This window comes from Heliangelus exortis, chromosome 1, assembly GCF_036169615.1.
Source record: "Heliangelus exortis chromosome 1, bHelExo1.hap1, whole genome shotgun sequence".
Classification (NCBI taxonomy): Eukaryota; Metazoa; Chordata; class Aves; order Apodiformes; family Trochilidae; genus Heliangelus; species Heliangelus exortis.
The window spans coordinates 87707107-87723985 of NC_092422.1; the positions used below are offsets into that span (position 1 = coordinate 87707107).

A 16879-nucleotide genomic window follows, 5' to 3' on the forward strand; every position below is an offset into this window, starting at 1 on the left:
TCAGCTACACTCCCGATTTCTCTGCCTTGTCCCCTCTGTAGCACAAAGGGACAGGAGTGGGAGTTGCAGTCTGTCCATAACACGTTCTCTCTGATGCTCCTTCCTTCTCACACTCTTTCCCTGCTCCATCCTGGGATCCCTCCCATGGTCCTTCATGAATTTCCTCAACATGAGTCCTTCCTGAGGTCTGCAGTTCTTCACAAACTGCTCCAGCACGGGTCCCTCCCAGGGGTGCAGTCCTTCAGGAACAGACTGCTCCAGCATAGGTCCCCCACAGGGTCACAGGTCCTGCCAGGAGCCTTCTGGGATTCCCATGGAGTCACAGCCTCCTTTGGGCAGCCACTGACTCCAGAATGAATCCTCCATAGGCTGGAGGGGGACACCCTGTTTCTCCGTGATCTTCACCATGAGCTGCAAGGGAATCTGTGCTCCAGCTCCTGGAAAACCTCCTCCCCCTCCTTCTTCACTGACCTTAGTGTCTTCAGGGTTGTTTCTCTCACATATTGTCATTCCACTCTCTGGCTGATATTGCACATTTCCACCCCTCTTAAATATGTTTCCTAGAGGCACTACCACCATCACTATGGGCTTAACCTTGGCCAGCAGTGGGTCCATCTTGGAGCCAGCTGGCATTGACGTTGTTGGACTTGGGGGAAACTTCTAGCAGTTTGTCACAGAAGCCACCCCTGTGCCCCTCCCACTACCAGAATCTTTCTATGCAAACTCTATGTATTTGTCTAAATAAGTTTTTCCTTAAGTCTTCTTTCACCATATTGGCTTGCCTCCTAAAGTCACTTCTGTGCACCCATTCTCTGCAGCCAGCAGCTGCTGTTATATCCAGTGTCTTGAACTTGGTGGCTTGAGGTGACACACAGCCCTATAGGTGAGGTCTCACCATGCAAGGAGATTACTTTTTGTATCTCTGAAAGTACTTTTTAAATGCATTTTAGGCTTTTGATCTGCCCTTCCGGTGGCTACGTCACACTGTGGCTGACTTCATGCATCTGGGTATCTCTTCCTTTGGTGTTCTGCCAGTGATAAGCTGCCCTTAGTAGGAGTAATATTTGTTAATTCTCATACCCACAAGCTCTGTATTTTGAATTGCATTTCTTTTCTAGTCTTCAAGGATTTTCAACTTTTCTGCGTGATGTCCTAATTTTCTTTTATATTGCTATTTCGAGTTTGTTTTCCTCAGCATTGCACTTTCTTTCAGATTTCTCCTGAGGGATTTTGAACATTAAATATGCAATAGGGTTGGCACCTGACAGGCTCCGTTGTAACTTGTGTTGAGCTTTCACATCCTTGCTCACTGTACTGTCCTCTCTCTTTCAGACACATCCCTGTTCATCTTAACATGGGAATGATGGAGTATAAACTTAATTATCATGGGGGTGACCCTACTGAAATAGAGAAGACTTCACAATGTGTCTAGCCTACCTGGGAGCTGAGTGTCTTGTCAAAGGAAGACATCAGGGCTGGGATTTGTTGGGTTCAGTGGAGATCATACTGGTTAGGGCACTGTCAGGTAGCCTGCCTGTCTTCCAGATGCTGCTGCAGATGTGCGTGGGCCTCCTATAGGCATGTTGCACATCTGTCGGCCTGGCACGGGGGTCAGGGATGCCTTAGCACCCCAACAGCACCATGTGCCTGGGGCTTTGAATCTCTTTTCAAGCTACTGCAGCACAAACTGGCAACCTCTCCTGAGTTTTACTGTCTTCCATTTCTCTCTGTCTTCAGCTGCGCTGTCTCCCAAACTGGTGTGTAAAGACTTGTGTGTTAGTGAGGCCAAACTAGCAGGTCTGTTTCTGGTAGAAGTACTGTTTCCTGTTCTTGCACCACTTGCTACTTGCTTTACTTGATATGCAGACTGAAAATTATTTCTGTCCTGTCACCTTGTACTCCTTGCTTCTTTTATTCCCCCCTCCCTGTTTTTCCACTTTTTTGAGTTTGTGTATTTGTTGGCCTCAAAGGACTTGATAAATTCACTTTTCTTGTCAGCTTCTTCTTTGTTCCTGATATGGTAAGTCTCTCATGTGCTCATTCCATCACTCACCTTGCCTTCACCGTGGTGTTTATCATCATTTTAGAAAACCGGTCTGGGGTTGTCTTGGTATATTTGCAGGAAAACTTACTTTGATCCTAGCTTCTAAAAATCTGGGTTAGAAATTGCATTTTTCTTCTTCCCTTCAATTTGTCTGTGTCATTTGGCAACTGCTTGAGTAAAGAGGTGAAGAAGCTACAAAAAGCCCCCTAGATGTTAATGCTCTTGTAACCAAGATGGTGTAATTCTTTTGAACAGCGGAGTGTTATGACTGAAAAGGCAGAAGTTTCTGACTGGAAATTTTCTTAGGGTGAGGTTTTAAGCTGAGTACACAAACTGCCTCTTTGGCTCTTGACGAGGTAAGTTTTCCGTGCCAAAAAAAAAAAATAAAATAGTGAAAAAAAGCCTCCTCCTCAAAGTAGTACTCCAAAACAAATACGGGAAATGAGGGGCATCCTAAATCTAACAGCATACTGAACCCTACAGTGAAGATCAAGGAAGCTTCCACCTCATGGCTGCCTCACAGTGTATACTCATATTCCTGTGAAAATATTAAACATTTGTATTAATTACATAATGCTGAATAACCCACTCTTTCTGGAAATCAATACCAGATGCATCAAAAGCTGTTCCTTTACAGAAGAAAACCCATAATGCTGAGGGTTTTAGACATGCAGGTGATGCAGTCAGAGCTTGGGGAAGATGAAGGAGCCCTTCCCAGCAGGGCTCTCAGACCTTTCCCCTGAAGTCAGGGACCTGCACCCTCCCTACAGGGTGGTGAAGGCCCCTCTAGGGCCACAGAAAGGACCCCATTGCCATGTGCCAGGAGGGGAGGGAGCAGTAATGAAGAGGCTGTGTATAACATATGGGTCAGTGGGGTGCCAGTGCCAAAACTGTGACCTCTCAAGTGAAGAGGACATCACATGAGAGGAGAGGCATTCCAGAGCTCCTTGAGGTGATGCAGCTTCTGCTGCTACGTCAGAAAGGAAAGAAACTGAAATTCTACTGTTCTGTCCAGAGGAACCACAAAGGGAAAAAGTCAAGAGATAGAGGGGAAGGGCAAAGCAGGGGGAAGGACTTTAATAGCTGTGGGTACCCAAGTTTGGACACTTCACTTCCTTAGAAAAATACTTGTCTTACTGCTGCTGAAGTGCTTTCTCAGTCCTTGTGTATATGAAACAGTTTTTTTAGGATAATTTTATGAACAAGTTTAGATACGCATAAGCAAGGTGTGTAGAACTGTTACAGCAGCATATTGGGTGCCTGTGTCAGGCAGACAGGGAACAGAGTCCAGCTTGGTTGTGGGGTTTTGACATGGCACATCACCCTCATGGTGGGCTGCTGTGGTCAGGGAGAGTGTCAGGAGAGCAGGGGCAGGGATGGAGGGTGTTGAGCAGACAGCAAGAATAACCCAGGTATGGGGGTGATCGCATGCCAGGAGGCAGCTCAGTGCAAGGAGAGATGGACAAGGGCTGAGGAGGAGTGGGGTTGAAGCTTTGCTAGCAAAGGCACCTAAGGAAGGGCTGGGAATGCCTTCTGCAGGGTGTCCCCAAAGTGTATGGAGAGACTGCATGGGCGGTGATGAATTGCTTGGGCTGGAGGGAGGTTAGAGCTACAGAGCTGATGGAGGGAGAAAACACCTTGGTCTTTCTGGTGGAAGATCCTGTGGTGTTTTGGTTTTTTTTGTGTGTGGCTACTTCACCACACCCTGTTTCTGCCAATTTAGGTGATCTTGTTTGTCTAGATGTAAAATGGCAAAGGAGAGCTGGGACATGACCCCTCCAGGAGTTTAGCATTAGCCAGCCATAGCTGCTCTGTGGTGGTGCAAGAGTTTAATTTTCAAAGATCAGTTTGATATAGAAATGACAAGTTTTCTAGACTCTCAAACCCAGTATTGATGCCTGGGCTTGTCCAGGGTATAGAGAGGTAGAAGTCTGATGAAGAAGATAAATGAGTGACTCCCTTCCCATCAGTCCAGATGTTACTGCTTTCTCATGAACATCTACCCTTCCTTTTTTTCTCCCCTGTTAATCAGAAACATTTGTTTTACCTGGCCCCCTTCTACTCTTCTTCTGTGCTAAGAGGATGAATTTGAGGAAGCAGGCTGGATGGGACCATGGAAAAAGAGGAGCAATGCACAGGAAGCTTCAGTATTTTTCTTCTTGTGAATGTTTCGGAGAAAATGAACTGCTTATTTCTGCTCTGGTCTATCAAATTCATCCACTACACTTTTAAGGGAATGTCACTTAAAAAGGGAACCAGCAGTTGTGGTCTCTTTAATCAACTTCTTACTTCTTGTGGCAGCTTCTTAAATGAAAACAGAGTTGCTTTTTCTTCAAATTCTAGCCCAGAATTCTACTTCTCTCAGTGTTCTGACTCCACAAGCCACCCTGCTCCCAGAACAAAGGGATTCACCTGACAGAGAGATACATTTTTCTATTCAAAATGTAGAAAAACTCTTTTTTTCCTTGGTTGGATTAAAAATTAACAGACCTCTGTACCTGAAGACCCCAGTTATTTTATTAAAAGCGAGGGGAGAAGTAGGACTTGGTAGATGTCTTTGGCAGAAAATAAATTAATCGAGGAGACTAAAAGCCCAAATGCTACTGGTTTGTGCTTGTTAAGTAAAAGTATAAATATTTTTTAAATGGGTGTAGCATCTCTTGGCAAGGTGAAGAAAGAAGTGGAAATTCCACCACCAGAAGCATCTGTTTTCATCCTAAAGTAAACTTAGAAGTAAACATTACTAAGAAAAAAGTGGCACATGAACTCAACTACCAGTCTCTTGCCACGCTATTTTTTTTTTTTAATGTAGTAATCAATTGCATACCAGGCAACCTTTGCTCTAAGACATCCAGAAATTCCAGACAAATTGCTCTGCATCACATGTACAGCAAGTCCAACTTGTTCTGAATACATAGAGCTTCTTTTGCATGTGTGGATGAAATGCTGCATGGATGATACACCATGGCATTTAGGACATGCAAGTGTCAGCAGCTTTTGCATCGGAGCTACCCTTTTCTCTCCTTTGCCCTCCAAAAAGAGGATTTGTCCATTTCTGAAGTGTAGTTTGCAGAAGACAAACCTGAAAAGTCAGATCTTGTTGCTTTTGAGTGTTTATGGAATTTTTAGTTGTCATGTCCCCCTCTTCCGCCCTCTTGTTTTTAATTAAGTCTCTACTTTAATGGATGTGCTCTGAAGCCCTTGATAATGCTCTAGTGCTTCTTATAATATATACTATAGAGCCCTGAGAGGTAAAAGATATTTAAGGAGAGACTGATAAGGATCTTCTAGAAGGTACACGATTCATTTTAAAGCCTTCAACTTCAATCCCAGTGTCCGTAAGTGAAGCAGCAAGTGCACACGCGTAATTTGACAGCATATATGCAGATCTTCCATCAAAAAAATCTTGCAACAATTTAGTTGTCTGGGCATTAACCTGCTTAACTTCACCTAGGTAAATCTAGCAGTGGAGAAGTGGGCAGAGTAAGGTGAGAGGGACAGCATCAAGCAGCTGTTTTCAGCCAGCAGAGTTGTCTGCAAAGTCAGCTTCTTTCCCTGGTGTAATGAGTGACTTCTGGCTTGTGTACCTGGGGCTTTCCTGTGCTGCCAGGCACTTTCTGCACACTGCAGGAAATTGGCACAGCAGCCCTGGCACCTTGGTCAGATTGCAGAGGAGAGAGGAAAAAAAAACATGCAGTGTTTGTAAACTGAGTGTGATAACAAGTTAAATTACTGCTCATGAAAGCGAAGGAGTGCACTCAATGAAATATGTTGCAATCAAGTGGTGTACAAGCTTCTCCCAGACATTTAGCTTCATCACTAAATTCCAGGGGCTTTCTTGGTTTGGTTGGAGACCTGAATAAACGTCTGAAAGTTCCTGCCCCTTCCCACTCCACTGGGAACTGGAATTACTCATGCAAAATTCCCTTCTGCAGCAGCAGGGTTGTGCCAAAGTTTCACATTTGTAGGCTACCACTAAAACAAATCTTTCTTGGTAAAACCAGCTGTCCTATAGTGGGCAGCAGCAGCAGAATTGAACTTCTTTGTCTCCCTTAGGCAAAATTGTGATCTGTGAGCTTTTAATATATATGTGAAACACAGTGAGTGGAGTCTTTGTCAGGTAAGGATAACAATAGAGAAATAACTTTGAAAAATACCAGAATTTCCAGTTACTAAATTCCATGTGGCATGAAGTGAACTCTTCAACTACGTTTTTTATAAATAAACGTAGAGAAGTAGGTACAGGTATTGTTTACAGATCTCTCACCTACAGAATTTAGCATAATTCTGGTAGCTTAAAGTCCTTCCATTTCTTAGTTCTTTTTTTGCCTTCACCAAACCTTCTGAAAACTAATTTGCTTCTTCCTTCCTTTGTCTCCCTTCACACCTTTTATTTCTTTAGGTGATTTCTTGCAATGTCGTGGGAGATTCTGTTACATTTGTTGTCACTGTCTCAGACACTTCCCAGGCAGCTGCTGAAGGTCAGTCGTACATTGTGAAAGTGTCTCCACTTCACTTGCAGGTAAAGTGTTGAGTGTTTTCTTCTCTCCTCTTCATTTTGTTGTGTATTGTGTCCCAGCTGAGCTGAACATCCTGTTTGCAAAATGCATACAGACTGATGTTAGCTCTGGTAAAACTTTTGGTAATACTACAGTTTCCCCCTTGGGATAGTAATAAATTAATAAATTAATAAATTAAGCTACCTCCTTAGGAAACTGTGGATAAGTAACATGTTGGGTAGACTATTTGGATGTATAGAACAACAATACCCTTTTTTGACTGGCATGCAGTCTCAAAGATTAACTTCTGCCTTTTAGACTGTCACTTTGAATTTACTTGCTCGGAAACTGGTATCATCCTTCCTTTGGTGAACCTTAGCATGGAGCTTGACCTACAATTTCTTTACAGGACACCAGAATATTCTCCAATAACTTCTTTCCTATTCACAGCTTCAGCTTTATGTGAATGACAAAGGAGAAGATGTCAAAGTTGAGTGGTTCCTCATTAACCCCGATGAAACCAACTTTGAAATCCAGCCAACAGTGCAGGAGGTCAGTCAGTAAGTTTTACTTGTTGTAATGGTAGAGAAGATGGGTCTCCATCATTTTGGTGCAAAAGTGCTTTAGGTTAGCAGGAGAAATGTCTAGAGCTAAGATACTGGGTGAGGCTGGAAGAGCTGAAACAAAAATGCCCATTCCTTTCTTCTGGCTGCCTTTGGTAGAAACATGGAGCAGTTGCCTGTTGGCAGTGCTGCATTGAACTGCGTCAGTGACATCTGCTGTGGTTCATCTGCCAAACTACATCTCTGGAATCTAGGGGCATTTCTTAAGGTTACTGAAGCATTAAAGATAAATGAAGTCTGTATTTGAGAGACAAATTACTTGGCAAACATTTTTCATCCAAAGTCAAAGGCGTGAAATGTCTGCTCCTAAATGACTTCTCTGAGAGGACTTCTAAAATAACAAAAAAACCCCAACTGTAATGATATTCTGATCAAAGTAATTACAAAGTTTTTCCTTCTTAACTTATAACATTTTAAATCAGGCAACAATAATTCAGAAACAGCCCTGAAGAAACAGAATTATTTAAGTAAATTATGGGTAATCTAAAATATCTTTATACTTTTGGAATTGCATCTTAGTTTAGTATGTAAACACTTGGTTCATTGGGAGTTTTTTATTGGGACATCCCCTGTGTGTTTCTTCATGACTGAGGCTGGATTCTGCCTTTGACCCTTCACAATTATTTTTTCCTCTTTTGGTGAAAACATGGTGACTTAAACCTTCTTTACAGCAGTGGCACAACACTTGGTTATGTTTTGTGTAACTGATTTTCTAACTAACAGCCTCTTTTAAAAACTAGGTTTTTTGTACAGCAGAACTGCTTCTAAAGACCTGTACTAAGTGACCTAGAATCTTAATTTATTAGCAGAGTTTTTTTACACAAAAATGTGAATGTTATAACTAAAGCCAGACAAATCCTTTGAAGTGTGTTTTAATGTATATTTTCACGTGCATGCATAGCAATGTAGATGACCTTCACGTGTTGGGGTAGCATGGTGATTATTCACATATTGAAGAGTCGTTAAGTACTTACTGTCAAATGCAGATGAGTCTGGTACAGTCACTAGACTTACCTGGAGTTCACAAACAGCATTGCAAAGGAGCTGTAGCTTGCTGTACTTTCCCCATGTTCTTAAACAGAGACATGTTAATTTCTTAATAGTTAAGAACTTTGTATTCACTTTGAATTTTCTATTAGCATTTAGGGAAGGAAGAGGGGAGGAAAAAAAAAAAAAAAAAAAAAAAAAAGAGCTAAAACGTGTGAGCAACCTACATCTCAGAAAGAGCTTCAGCTCCTAAACTTAAATGTCAACTTTTGTGTCTTGTTTTTTCCTCTTTTGGAAGAAATATTGTGTGTGTATTTAATTGTTTGTGATTATCTACACAGTGCATTTGTCATAAGACAAACAAGATGGGTATAATAACCTATTTCCTGATTACAATAGCTGAGTGAAGCTGCCTTGTTTTTGGCAACCTGACTGACTGGTAGGGCTTGGGTTAGCATGGTTGTGCATGTGGCTTTACGTGCTGGCTTGCCCAAAGCTAGCCACAGTAGCTGACTGTACACCCCTAGCCCACTTCAAACATAATGGAAAATGTCTTGCCCTAAGCTTTTTTGGTTAGCACTTAAGCCATTGTGGCTTGAATTGCAGAGGCTGTTGTGATGGAGCACTACTTTACAACTAAGGATGGGCTGACAGGAGGTTCTTTAACCAAACTGCTTTCCAGATAACCATGGAAACATCAGACAATACCTATGAGAAGACGAATTATTGCTCTTGTTACCATTAAATAACAAATGGAAGATTAGGTCAATGGCAAAGTGGGAGTTGGCTGGCATTGTACAAGTTGACACCATTCTTCATCAAACAGTGTCTGGGAACATAAATATTGAAATTACTGAAACTGAGGCTTTAGACATCCTAATTTACTTTAATATTTTTTTTAAAGTAGAAGAGTACTGTCTGCAGCTTGCAGAAATGTACTGCTGCCTCTTTCCTTGGTGGCTGTAGGAGGTAGAACAATGTGAACAAAGCAGAGTCTCTGTGGGGCAGGGTGATGTTGTATGTTTTGAGCCATAGCGACCTGTCATCAAAGGACCATGAGGTAAGAAGGCAGTGAAACAGGATTGATTTCTGTACACAACATTCCTGGGATTTTTATGAAACTCCTTAAATGTTTCTGTAACACCTGGGTAATTGGGAAAGGGCTGTTACTCCAAATCTGTTTGACCTGTTGTGCAAGCTGCAAGCATAAGGAGTGCAGGAGTCATTGGAGGATCATTCTACACATAAGAAAGGACTGAGGCTTTGGGGATGACAGATTGCCTCTCGTGCTGAGGTGTTTTGTGACAGATGAGTGTGGTGCAGAGTGCCCAGGGTGACAGAGCAAAGCCTGTGCTCCACCAGCTTTGCAGGGATGTGGTTGTCTGAGACCTGGGCTGGTACTGCCTTGCAGCTTCATGGTGCTGTATGGCACCATGGGTCAGGCAGTGCTGGAAGCTGGGGGGGCACAGCTGCACTGTTAACAAAGCAACCTACCAGGGTTAGGCCTTCAGTCCCCCACTTGATCTCCCTGATGGTGCAAGTGGGGTGTCTTTGTTATCAGTGTGTCTTGTCTTTCTAGCAGGGCTTTTTGTGTTGGCCATGGCACAGTGGTTGTAGGCATGGTCCCACCGGACAGCAGCATGTAGAAAGGGTGCCTTTTTTCTGCTTTGGTGTGATTATTGCGTTTTCCAGCTATTCTTCTTTTAAAGTCTTGTTCTGGTGACAGTAAAGCCTCTCGGTTAAGGCACAAGGTGAGAAAGGATGGATGAGTCCTCTGTTGTTTAGTTCAGATCTTTGTCGCCTGCTTCAGTCTTTTCTTTAGGAAAGATACCTCACTGAGGTTTCTCCTGTGCCACCTTTGGAGCAGCTGGGTAGTAAACTGCTCTTTCTCTGATAGCTTAATTTAAAAACTGGCTCACTGTAGCTGAAGGCTAACTGAGCAGAAGAGATTTTCTGAGGAGCATGACATGGGAAACAGGCTTCTCTGGGAGCACAGGGAGGGCAGGGATGGTTCACCATCTTCATACCATTCACCATCTTCATTTGTGCAATTTCAATGACACCAGTGGAACATTATTTATGTCATTCCTGCTGGCAACATTCAAGCATCTCAATATTCTGTATTCCTGCTTAAAGAAATATAAGAAGTTGAGAATTTGACTTTGTTAAGCAAACTTTTTTGTCAATAGCTGCCCTGATGCTTTTCAATTTTTGTACTTGCATCACTTTGAATCTTACAATTAATTATATGAAGCTACATGTGTATGCAATATCCATGCTCTATTCTGACCCCTTGGAGACTGGTGCCAAATGCAGATTGCTGTGACATTTTTGAATGGACAAATGTGAGTTATTTCCCCTAAGCAGCATGACTGTCTGTCCATACTGTGCACTTTTTAGCAAGACTGAAAACCTCCAAGAGGTGCAATGATTTTTTTTCAGTGCAGCAGAGGATTAGCTTCTTCTCAGCTGTTGCAAGCTGGCGTAACTCCCATTAAATCAGTGGAACAGTGCTGATCTGCTTATCTGATGACCTCAGCTGTTCTGTCAGTGGGGTGCAAAGCAGTACAAAAACTTTAATAAAACACCATCATAAGATACAAACTTCTGATTTTGTGGCTGATAACTGTGCCTTCTTGACTTTCAGAACACCATGTGACTTCTTCAGTGTGTATTTCTGGTTTCCTTTAATGGATAACATTAGAAACTTAAGTAATTATTTGCATGATCTTTTGTTACAGTTTGGTTTTGGCAACAGAAACTCTCCCTCAAAGTTTTAATGTTCAAAAAATAGCTTTGATGGTTTAGATATACCAAATTAATTTTTGCCTTAACTTCTTTCTTCTGAGTTTTGAGAAGCATGATTGATTGTTTCCTCTTAGGGACAGACAGCAGGGACATGTGCAATATCTGAAACACTCAGAGATGTTTTGAAGGACCTCTTCAGCTCAGTTTCTCCATCTGTGGTGTTGAGTACAAGGCCTACAGCCATAAAGGAGGTTCAGGTAAGCCTTATTTCTACCTAAATCTTTTTGTGAAGTATCCTTCTGCTTAGTGTTTTCGACTCAAAAATGATTAAGTTTAACACTGCTTGGTGATGATAAACAACTGGACCACATTCTTTAAAACAACATAGCCCTTGGCAGTGAAGGCTTTGTGATCGTAGCTCGCATGTGGCTGTTGCACGTATCTGCTTCCCTATATCAATGTCACAGAAGTCAAAAGCAATTGGTATTTCCATATGTATGATCCTGGTTGTTCTGCTTGCTTTTCACAGAATGTACAGAACGTAAGCCTTCTCCCTCAGGGCACTAGTCCACCAAAACCTCCAAGGGCTCACGAACTCAAACTGCTGGTGAAGAACATCGCTGTAAACCTAACTGATCACAGTGCTGCAGGTAACCTAGCCCATAGGATGCTGCTCATTTTCAAGCAGGGTTGGGTTTTTTTCTTCTCCTTTCGGGTGAAATAATTTGGAAGTTCTGGGTTACGCCCTTCTCTCAAAACAAGATGGAAGAAATTGCTACACTTCGAGACGCAGACTTAGTCAGGCTTGTACAAAACCTATATTTTTTAGTATGAGCATTTAAACATCTTGATCTTCTTGTAAATAAATCCATAATTTTTGAAAACAGAATGAAATCGGCATATTTATAAAGTTGGTTAATTAGTTTCTGGATTTTAGTCTTACTTTCTACAAGTTATCACTTTGAGTGTACCCAAGATGAGGGGCTCAGATCCAACCCTCCATTAGCTGTTAGCAATGACATCAGTTTGGTTCCATTATTACTTCATTTTGACAGCTCCTTTTCTTTACTTTTGAGCAGTTTGATGACTGTCTAAAACTCTTCTCCATGCAAACCCTCCACAAAGTTGATGTTTTGTTGTCAGGGATTTTTTCCCTCTAACAAAGGACCTCTGTGGGCATGGGAGGGAGTACCTCTTTGCAAATGGAGAATGAGGCCAAAAAGGAGGTCACTGCCTAGTGAAGTTGCACTGTTGGTTTGGCAAAAAAGCACCAGGCCTGTCTAGCAAGTACTCAAATTTCTTCAAATGCAAACACACCTTTATCACTGATTGAGGCACGAGCGGGCATATTTCAGATTTTGTCAGTGGAAATACAAATTTGAGGCTCTTTTATTTATGGTCACTAACAATTCCATAACAGCCTTTTTAATGGAAGCTTGTGGCTGCTAAATTGGGCAAGGCATTAGTTTTGGATAAACATATCCTACTTGCTCTACTAATTTTTTCAGTTAGATGTAATAGGTTTCCGCCTCAGACTCTTGCATAATGCTGTTTTTGCTGTGCTTGTTGAAAGTGATTCCCCTGTAACTTTTTTCAGACTGTTTTTTTTTTTTTTTTAAAAAAAAAAGATTATTTTTATAGCAGTTTTGGAACTCAGTGCAGTGAAATACCCTATATAAATAAAACTGTGCTGGAAACTGTAGATCACAGGAAAACCTCATTCAGAATTTATTACTCCATAATTCTGTAGTGCAAATTAGGCTTTTCAAAAGAGCTGATTATTTTGGCTGCCTTTAAAACTCATGAGATGAGATACCTTTATGAGCATACATTGCATGCAACAGAGGATTCATCTTACGGGAAACCTTTCTGCCCCTTCTCTGAAAATGAGAGCAAGAGAGGACAATTAATGTTCTCTGCTTTGGAACCCAGCTTTTGAGTGGCAAAATCACCATTTGCTCTTCAAAAAGGATATGGAGGGAATTTTGCTGGTTCCCCAGAGACTCTGATAGTGTAAACACTTTGGAACTCATGAGTATCATAGTGGGGTTTGACTGATATACTCAGAATTCTGTGGAAGTACTGCACAGCTGGGAAGATGCTAGCTTCTGGGCATAGCCTGCTGCCTTTTAATTATTGTTCCTTTCCCTTTTCCTGGCTTTGTCTTGCAGCAGTAATTAATTATCCTGTTGCAGCTCTGAGACTTGATAAAAGTGTGCAATGTTGCAGGCTGACCTGCATAGATACATAGAGGACTGGAGAGGGTTGGTTTATCTGTCCTGATCATTATCATCCTATAAACCATGGGTGTTAGGATGATTTAGAGGAGCTTGTGGCTTTCCTGTAGATATGTTAGTTCACCTGGTGAGTAACCACAGAACTGGCCTCTGCTTATGGGCTGTGCCCATTTTTATCTCCTTAGTTTGTTTATGTAAACAAAGATTATCTTAGATTTAGTACTATATGGCCCACAGTATATCATCTAGGGCAAAAGTGATTGCTGCTCTAAAGGAAAAAATTCTTAGTTGTGTATTCCAGGGTGTGCGGGGCAGAAATGTTGAAATACCCTGTTCAGTGTCAGTCTGTCAGTGGCTTCTTTGTAATTTCAGGTGAAACTATACAACTTTTTCTGCCACAGGCTGCTGAGCTTTGCTGGCTGCAGAGACATATGTCTGGGCTAGCAGAAAACTGCTCCAGGTTCATTAACTAGGGCTCAGCTCACTGTGAAAGCAGCTAAAATTCTTGCTGCCCAGTTATCTTGGATCCTAAATAAGCTGCCTGTACACAGTACTTTGTATCCTTCTAAAGCCTTGCCAGCCCAAACTGCTTCTGTGCCTGAGACAGGGCTCATCCACAACTCCGATGTACCACAAGGGACAACTGAGAGCTTATGATAATAAAAATAAACCTAGATTCTTCTGGACAACCGGAAGCAGCACATCTTTTGTTTACTTTGCACAAAGTCAACACTGAGCTTTTTGCCTCTTCCCTTGATATTTTAGAAGCCTGGGACTGACACCATTTCTGATTCTGTGAAAACTGTACAAAACAAATTATTTTAAGAGTAACACACTGTGTAAACTGTCTCCCCTCACACTAGCAATATAACTAATCTAATCTATGTCACACTATCAAATTCCAAGATCAAGGTAGAGGTATTTCAGCACCAGTACTCTAAAATGCCATGGACTTGTTAAATACTGCAGTACACAAAACCATTGTTAATTAACACTACTGTCATCACTTCCTTGCTAGCCAAATCAGCTTGCTTTGATGTCCAAAGAAACCACAGTAGTAACTTCTGGGTTTTTTTGAAGCAGCTGAAGGGAACTTCACTCCCCCGCTGCTCACCCTCACACCACCACCTCCTTGCTGCACACCTCCTTGTCTCCCCATCCTTGTTGATCATTTCATGCCTGCACATTTTTACTTAAGGCCAGAATCTAAATTTGAGTCATCATGTTTCACGCTGTGTAGAACTATGCATAGGACAGTGATGAGGCAGTCTTGATCATTGCCATTAATGTAGGTGGTATACAAACTGAGGGAAGATGTTTATTCTGTGGGAGAGGAAAGGAAGTGTTTCTGCTAATCAGTTCATGTAAGGAAGGGAGCTCTTCGCTTTCTTCTGAGGAAATGTGCCTCCTGGGGATGGAATACTAATAGCTGGATATTGATTTTTATTTTTTTTTCCCTTACAGGCAGCACAAACCTTGCTTGTATAGTTCAGCTGAATGACCCTATGCAGAAGTTTTCCACCTCTGTAGCCAAATATGCTGCAAATCCCTTTTGGAAGGAAGAGTTTATCTTGTAAGTAACTTGCCTACTGAGAATACTTTTATGGGAAAGCATCTTTTTTTATTTAATCAATGTCATGTTTTTGAGGGAAAAACAGCATTTTGAAATATGTCCAGTTGGGTGGCTTTAGAGAAATCTGGAGCTAGTAGGGACTTCAGTTATCTAATTACTCTCTGACTGGAAATGAGATGAAATAGGTCTCTAGATCTTCCCTAGTGGATATCTGATTCTAGTAAATAACAGCAGTAACAGGCATAATAAATCACCCTTTGCTTCTGTACAATGCCAGGAAAAGTGTTAGTAAGGTTTTGAAGCCACCTCACTGTGAAAACTGCATCTGAGAAAATTTGATGTCTCTCTTTTCCCTTCCCTGAGTGAGAAATGTAAATATGCAAAAAAAAAACCAAAACAAAAGCCAACAACAACAACAACAAAAACATCTAAAAGACTGGTGGCTATGATTAAAAAGGGAGTGTAAAACTAGATAGATTTTTCTTCTGTACAACAAGAATGGGACTTTTTGACAGCCTGCACAATATTCTGTAGTTCACACAACTTCTGTACACAAGGTCAAAAGTGAGCAGTTATAAAACTATTTTCATATCCACTTCCCAGCAGCAGATCAAAAATATCTAGCAGCTTCTGTATTGTACAAATAGAGGAAGGGGGAGTCTCGGATGATGATGATTGATAGGTCAGAGGGGTTTTTCTCCAGTGGCTTTAAACATATGCACAGGCATGCAGAAACAGCTTCCCAGGGGAATGGGGTGTAGGTGCTGCCATGCAACAGACTGCAGATACTGCTCTTTTTTCTACCAGGGTATAAGTGTGGGAGGCACTTCATGTGAAGTGGAGTCTCTTGGGTTCTTTCTTTGGCTTTGCTTTCCCTTTGCAGTTCTATTTATACGTATATTTATATAAATACATCTTTCAGAGAGTAATGCTGCTTACTTCGTGTGACATTTTTCTTCACTGTCTATTCACAGCCTGGCATCCACTGTATTCATTCCTTCCTTGGCAAAGCAGAGGCTTAGCTTCCAAGGAACAAAGTGTGTATTCAGACAGCTGCCTGTCTGTGCTGAGTGCCCTCTTCCTTGAGGAGTGTTGTGCACTTCTGTGTGCTCCTCTTCAACTTGAAAGGGGGAGTGAGCATGCAGTGCACAGATTTTTCTGCCTTCTCATCACAGCCTGCAGGACTGTGAATGTTCTTGGGTGTGCACTGCAGAAACAGGAGAGCTGAAGGCAAAAGTGACATGCTGGTTGATTTGAGGGAATGTGCTAGGATCAGTCATCAGAAGTTAGACATGACCTGGAGAACATTAGAGCCCTCTGCATGTGTGCAGGGGGTGAACGTGGTTAGAAGTTGCCATAGTCAGCAAAGAAAAATGGATGTTGTAGAACAACACGGAAAAGCCCCACCTTTTTATGTGGTCTGGTGGTGTCTGCAACTGCTTCTCATTCTGCTGTCAAGTGGAAAACACAGATAGGAAGCTCTTTTCCTTCAGACACACACAGCCCAATGACTTCTAAAGTAGGATTGTAGTTATAAGAACTCTCTGTTTTTGTGGGAAGCCACAGATCAGACAGTGTGCTGTGTTGCCATTAAGACTTAATGTGATGTGATTTCTTCCCCACAGTAAGAGGGGGGAAAAATGCACTTCTGGATCAACTTTTTATTTTAAAGTATCTCAAAGTGCTTCAGCTACTGGGTCTGTGAATCACTCCAGCCATCTGTTGGTAGAACTGCATCCACGCTCAGTGTTGCAGAGCAAACATGTTCATAGTGAATTTGGACAGGAAATGTGTCAAAGTAATACCCTTTCCAACTGAAAGTGCAGAGAGAGGGCAGGCAGGATGTGATTAAGTTGAATGGAATTTGGCCTTGACGCTAGGAATAATGCTGGGTTTTCCACCACGTTGGCTGCTTTTCAGAAGTGCATGAGGTAAGCTTGCAAACTTTCACAGATGAGTGATCAGGATTTGGCTGCATACCTTATTTCAAGTTAACATCCCCTCACCCACCCCTTGCCTTTCTTAAAAAACAAAAACAGCCACCACTCTGAAGACCAGTTTACTCACCACCATGTCAGGCTCCACTTTAGCTTCATGGGAAGAGCAGCAATAGAACTGTTAAGGTGCTTCCTTTCAAGTTTTGGAGGTGCAGAATGGGAGTGGCAGGA

The 16879-nt window shown here is 42.0% G+C and overlaps 1 protein-coding gene across 5 annotated transcripts in view; it reads left to right on the forward strand.

Moving 5' to 3' along the window:
* The window catches only part of C2CD2 (C2 calcium dependent domain containing 2), a 38170-nt gene that overhangs the window by 7187 nt on the left and 14104 nt on the right, over positions 1-16879 (forward strand). For all 5 annotated transcript variants that reach the window (XM_071752678.1, XM_071752687.1, XM_071752697.1 and 2 more), the window contains exons 3-7: positions 6447-6566; positions 6994-7095; positions 11036-11158; positions 11431-11551; positions 14603-14711. In XM_071752678.1, the coding sequence (XP_071608779.1) occupies positions 6447-6566; positions 6994-7095; positions 11036-11158; positions 11431-11551; positions 14603-14711 (575 nt within the window). The remainder of the gene's footprint in view (positions 1-6446; positions 6567-6993; positions 7096-11035; positions 11159-11430; positions 11552-14602; positions 14712-16879) is intronic.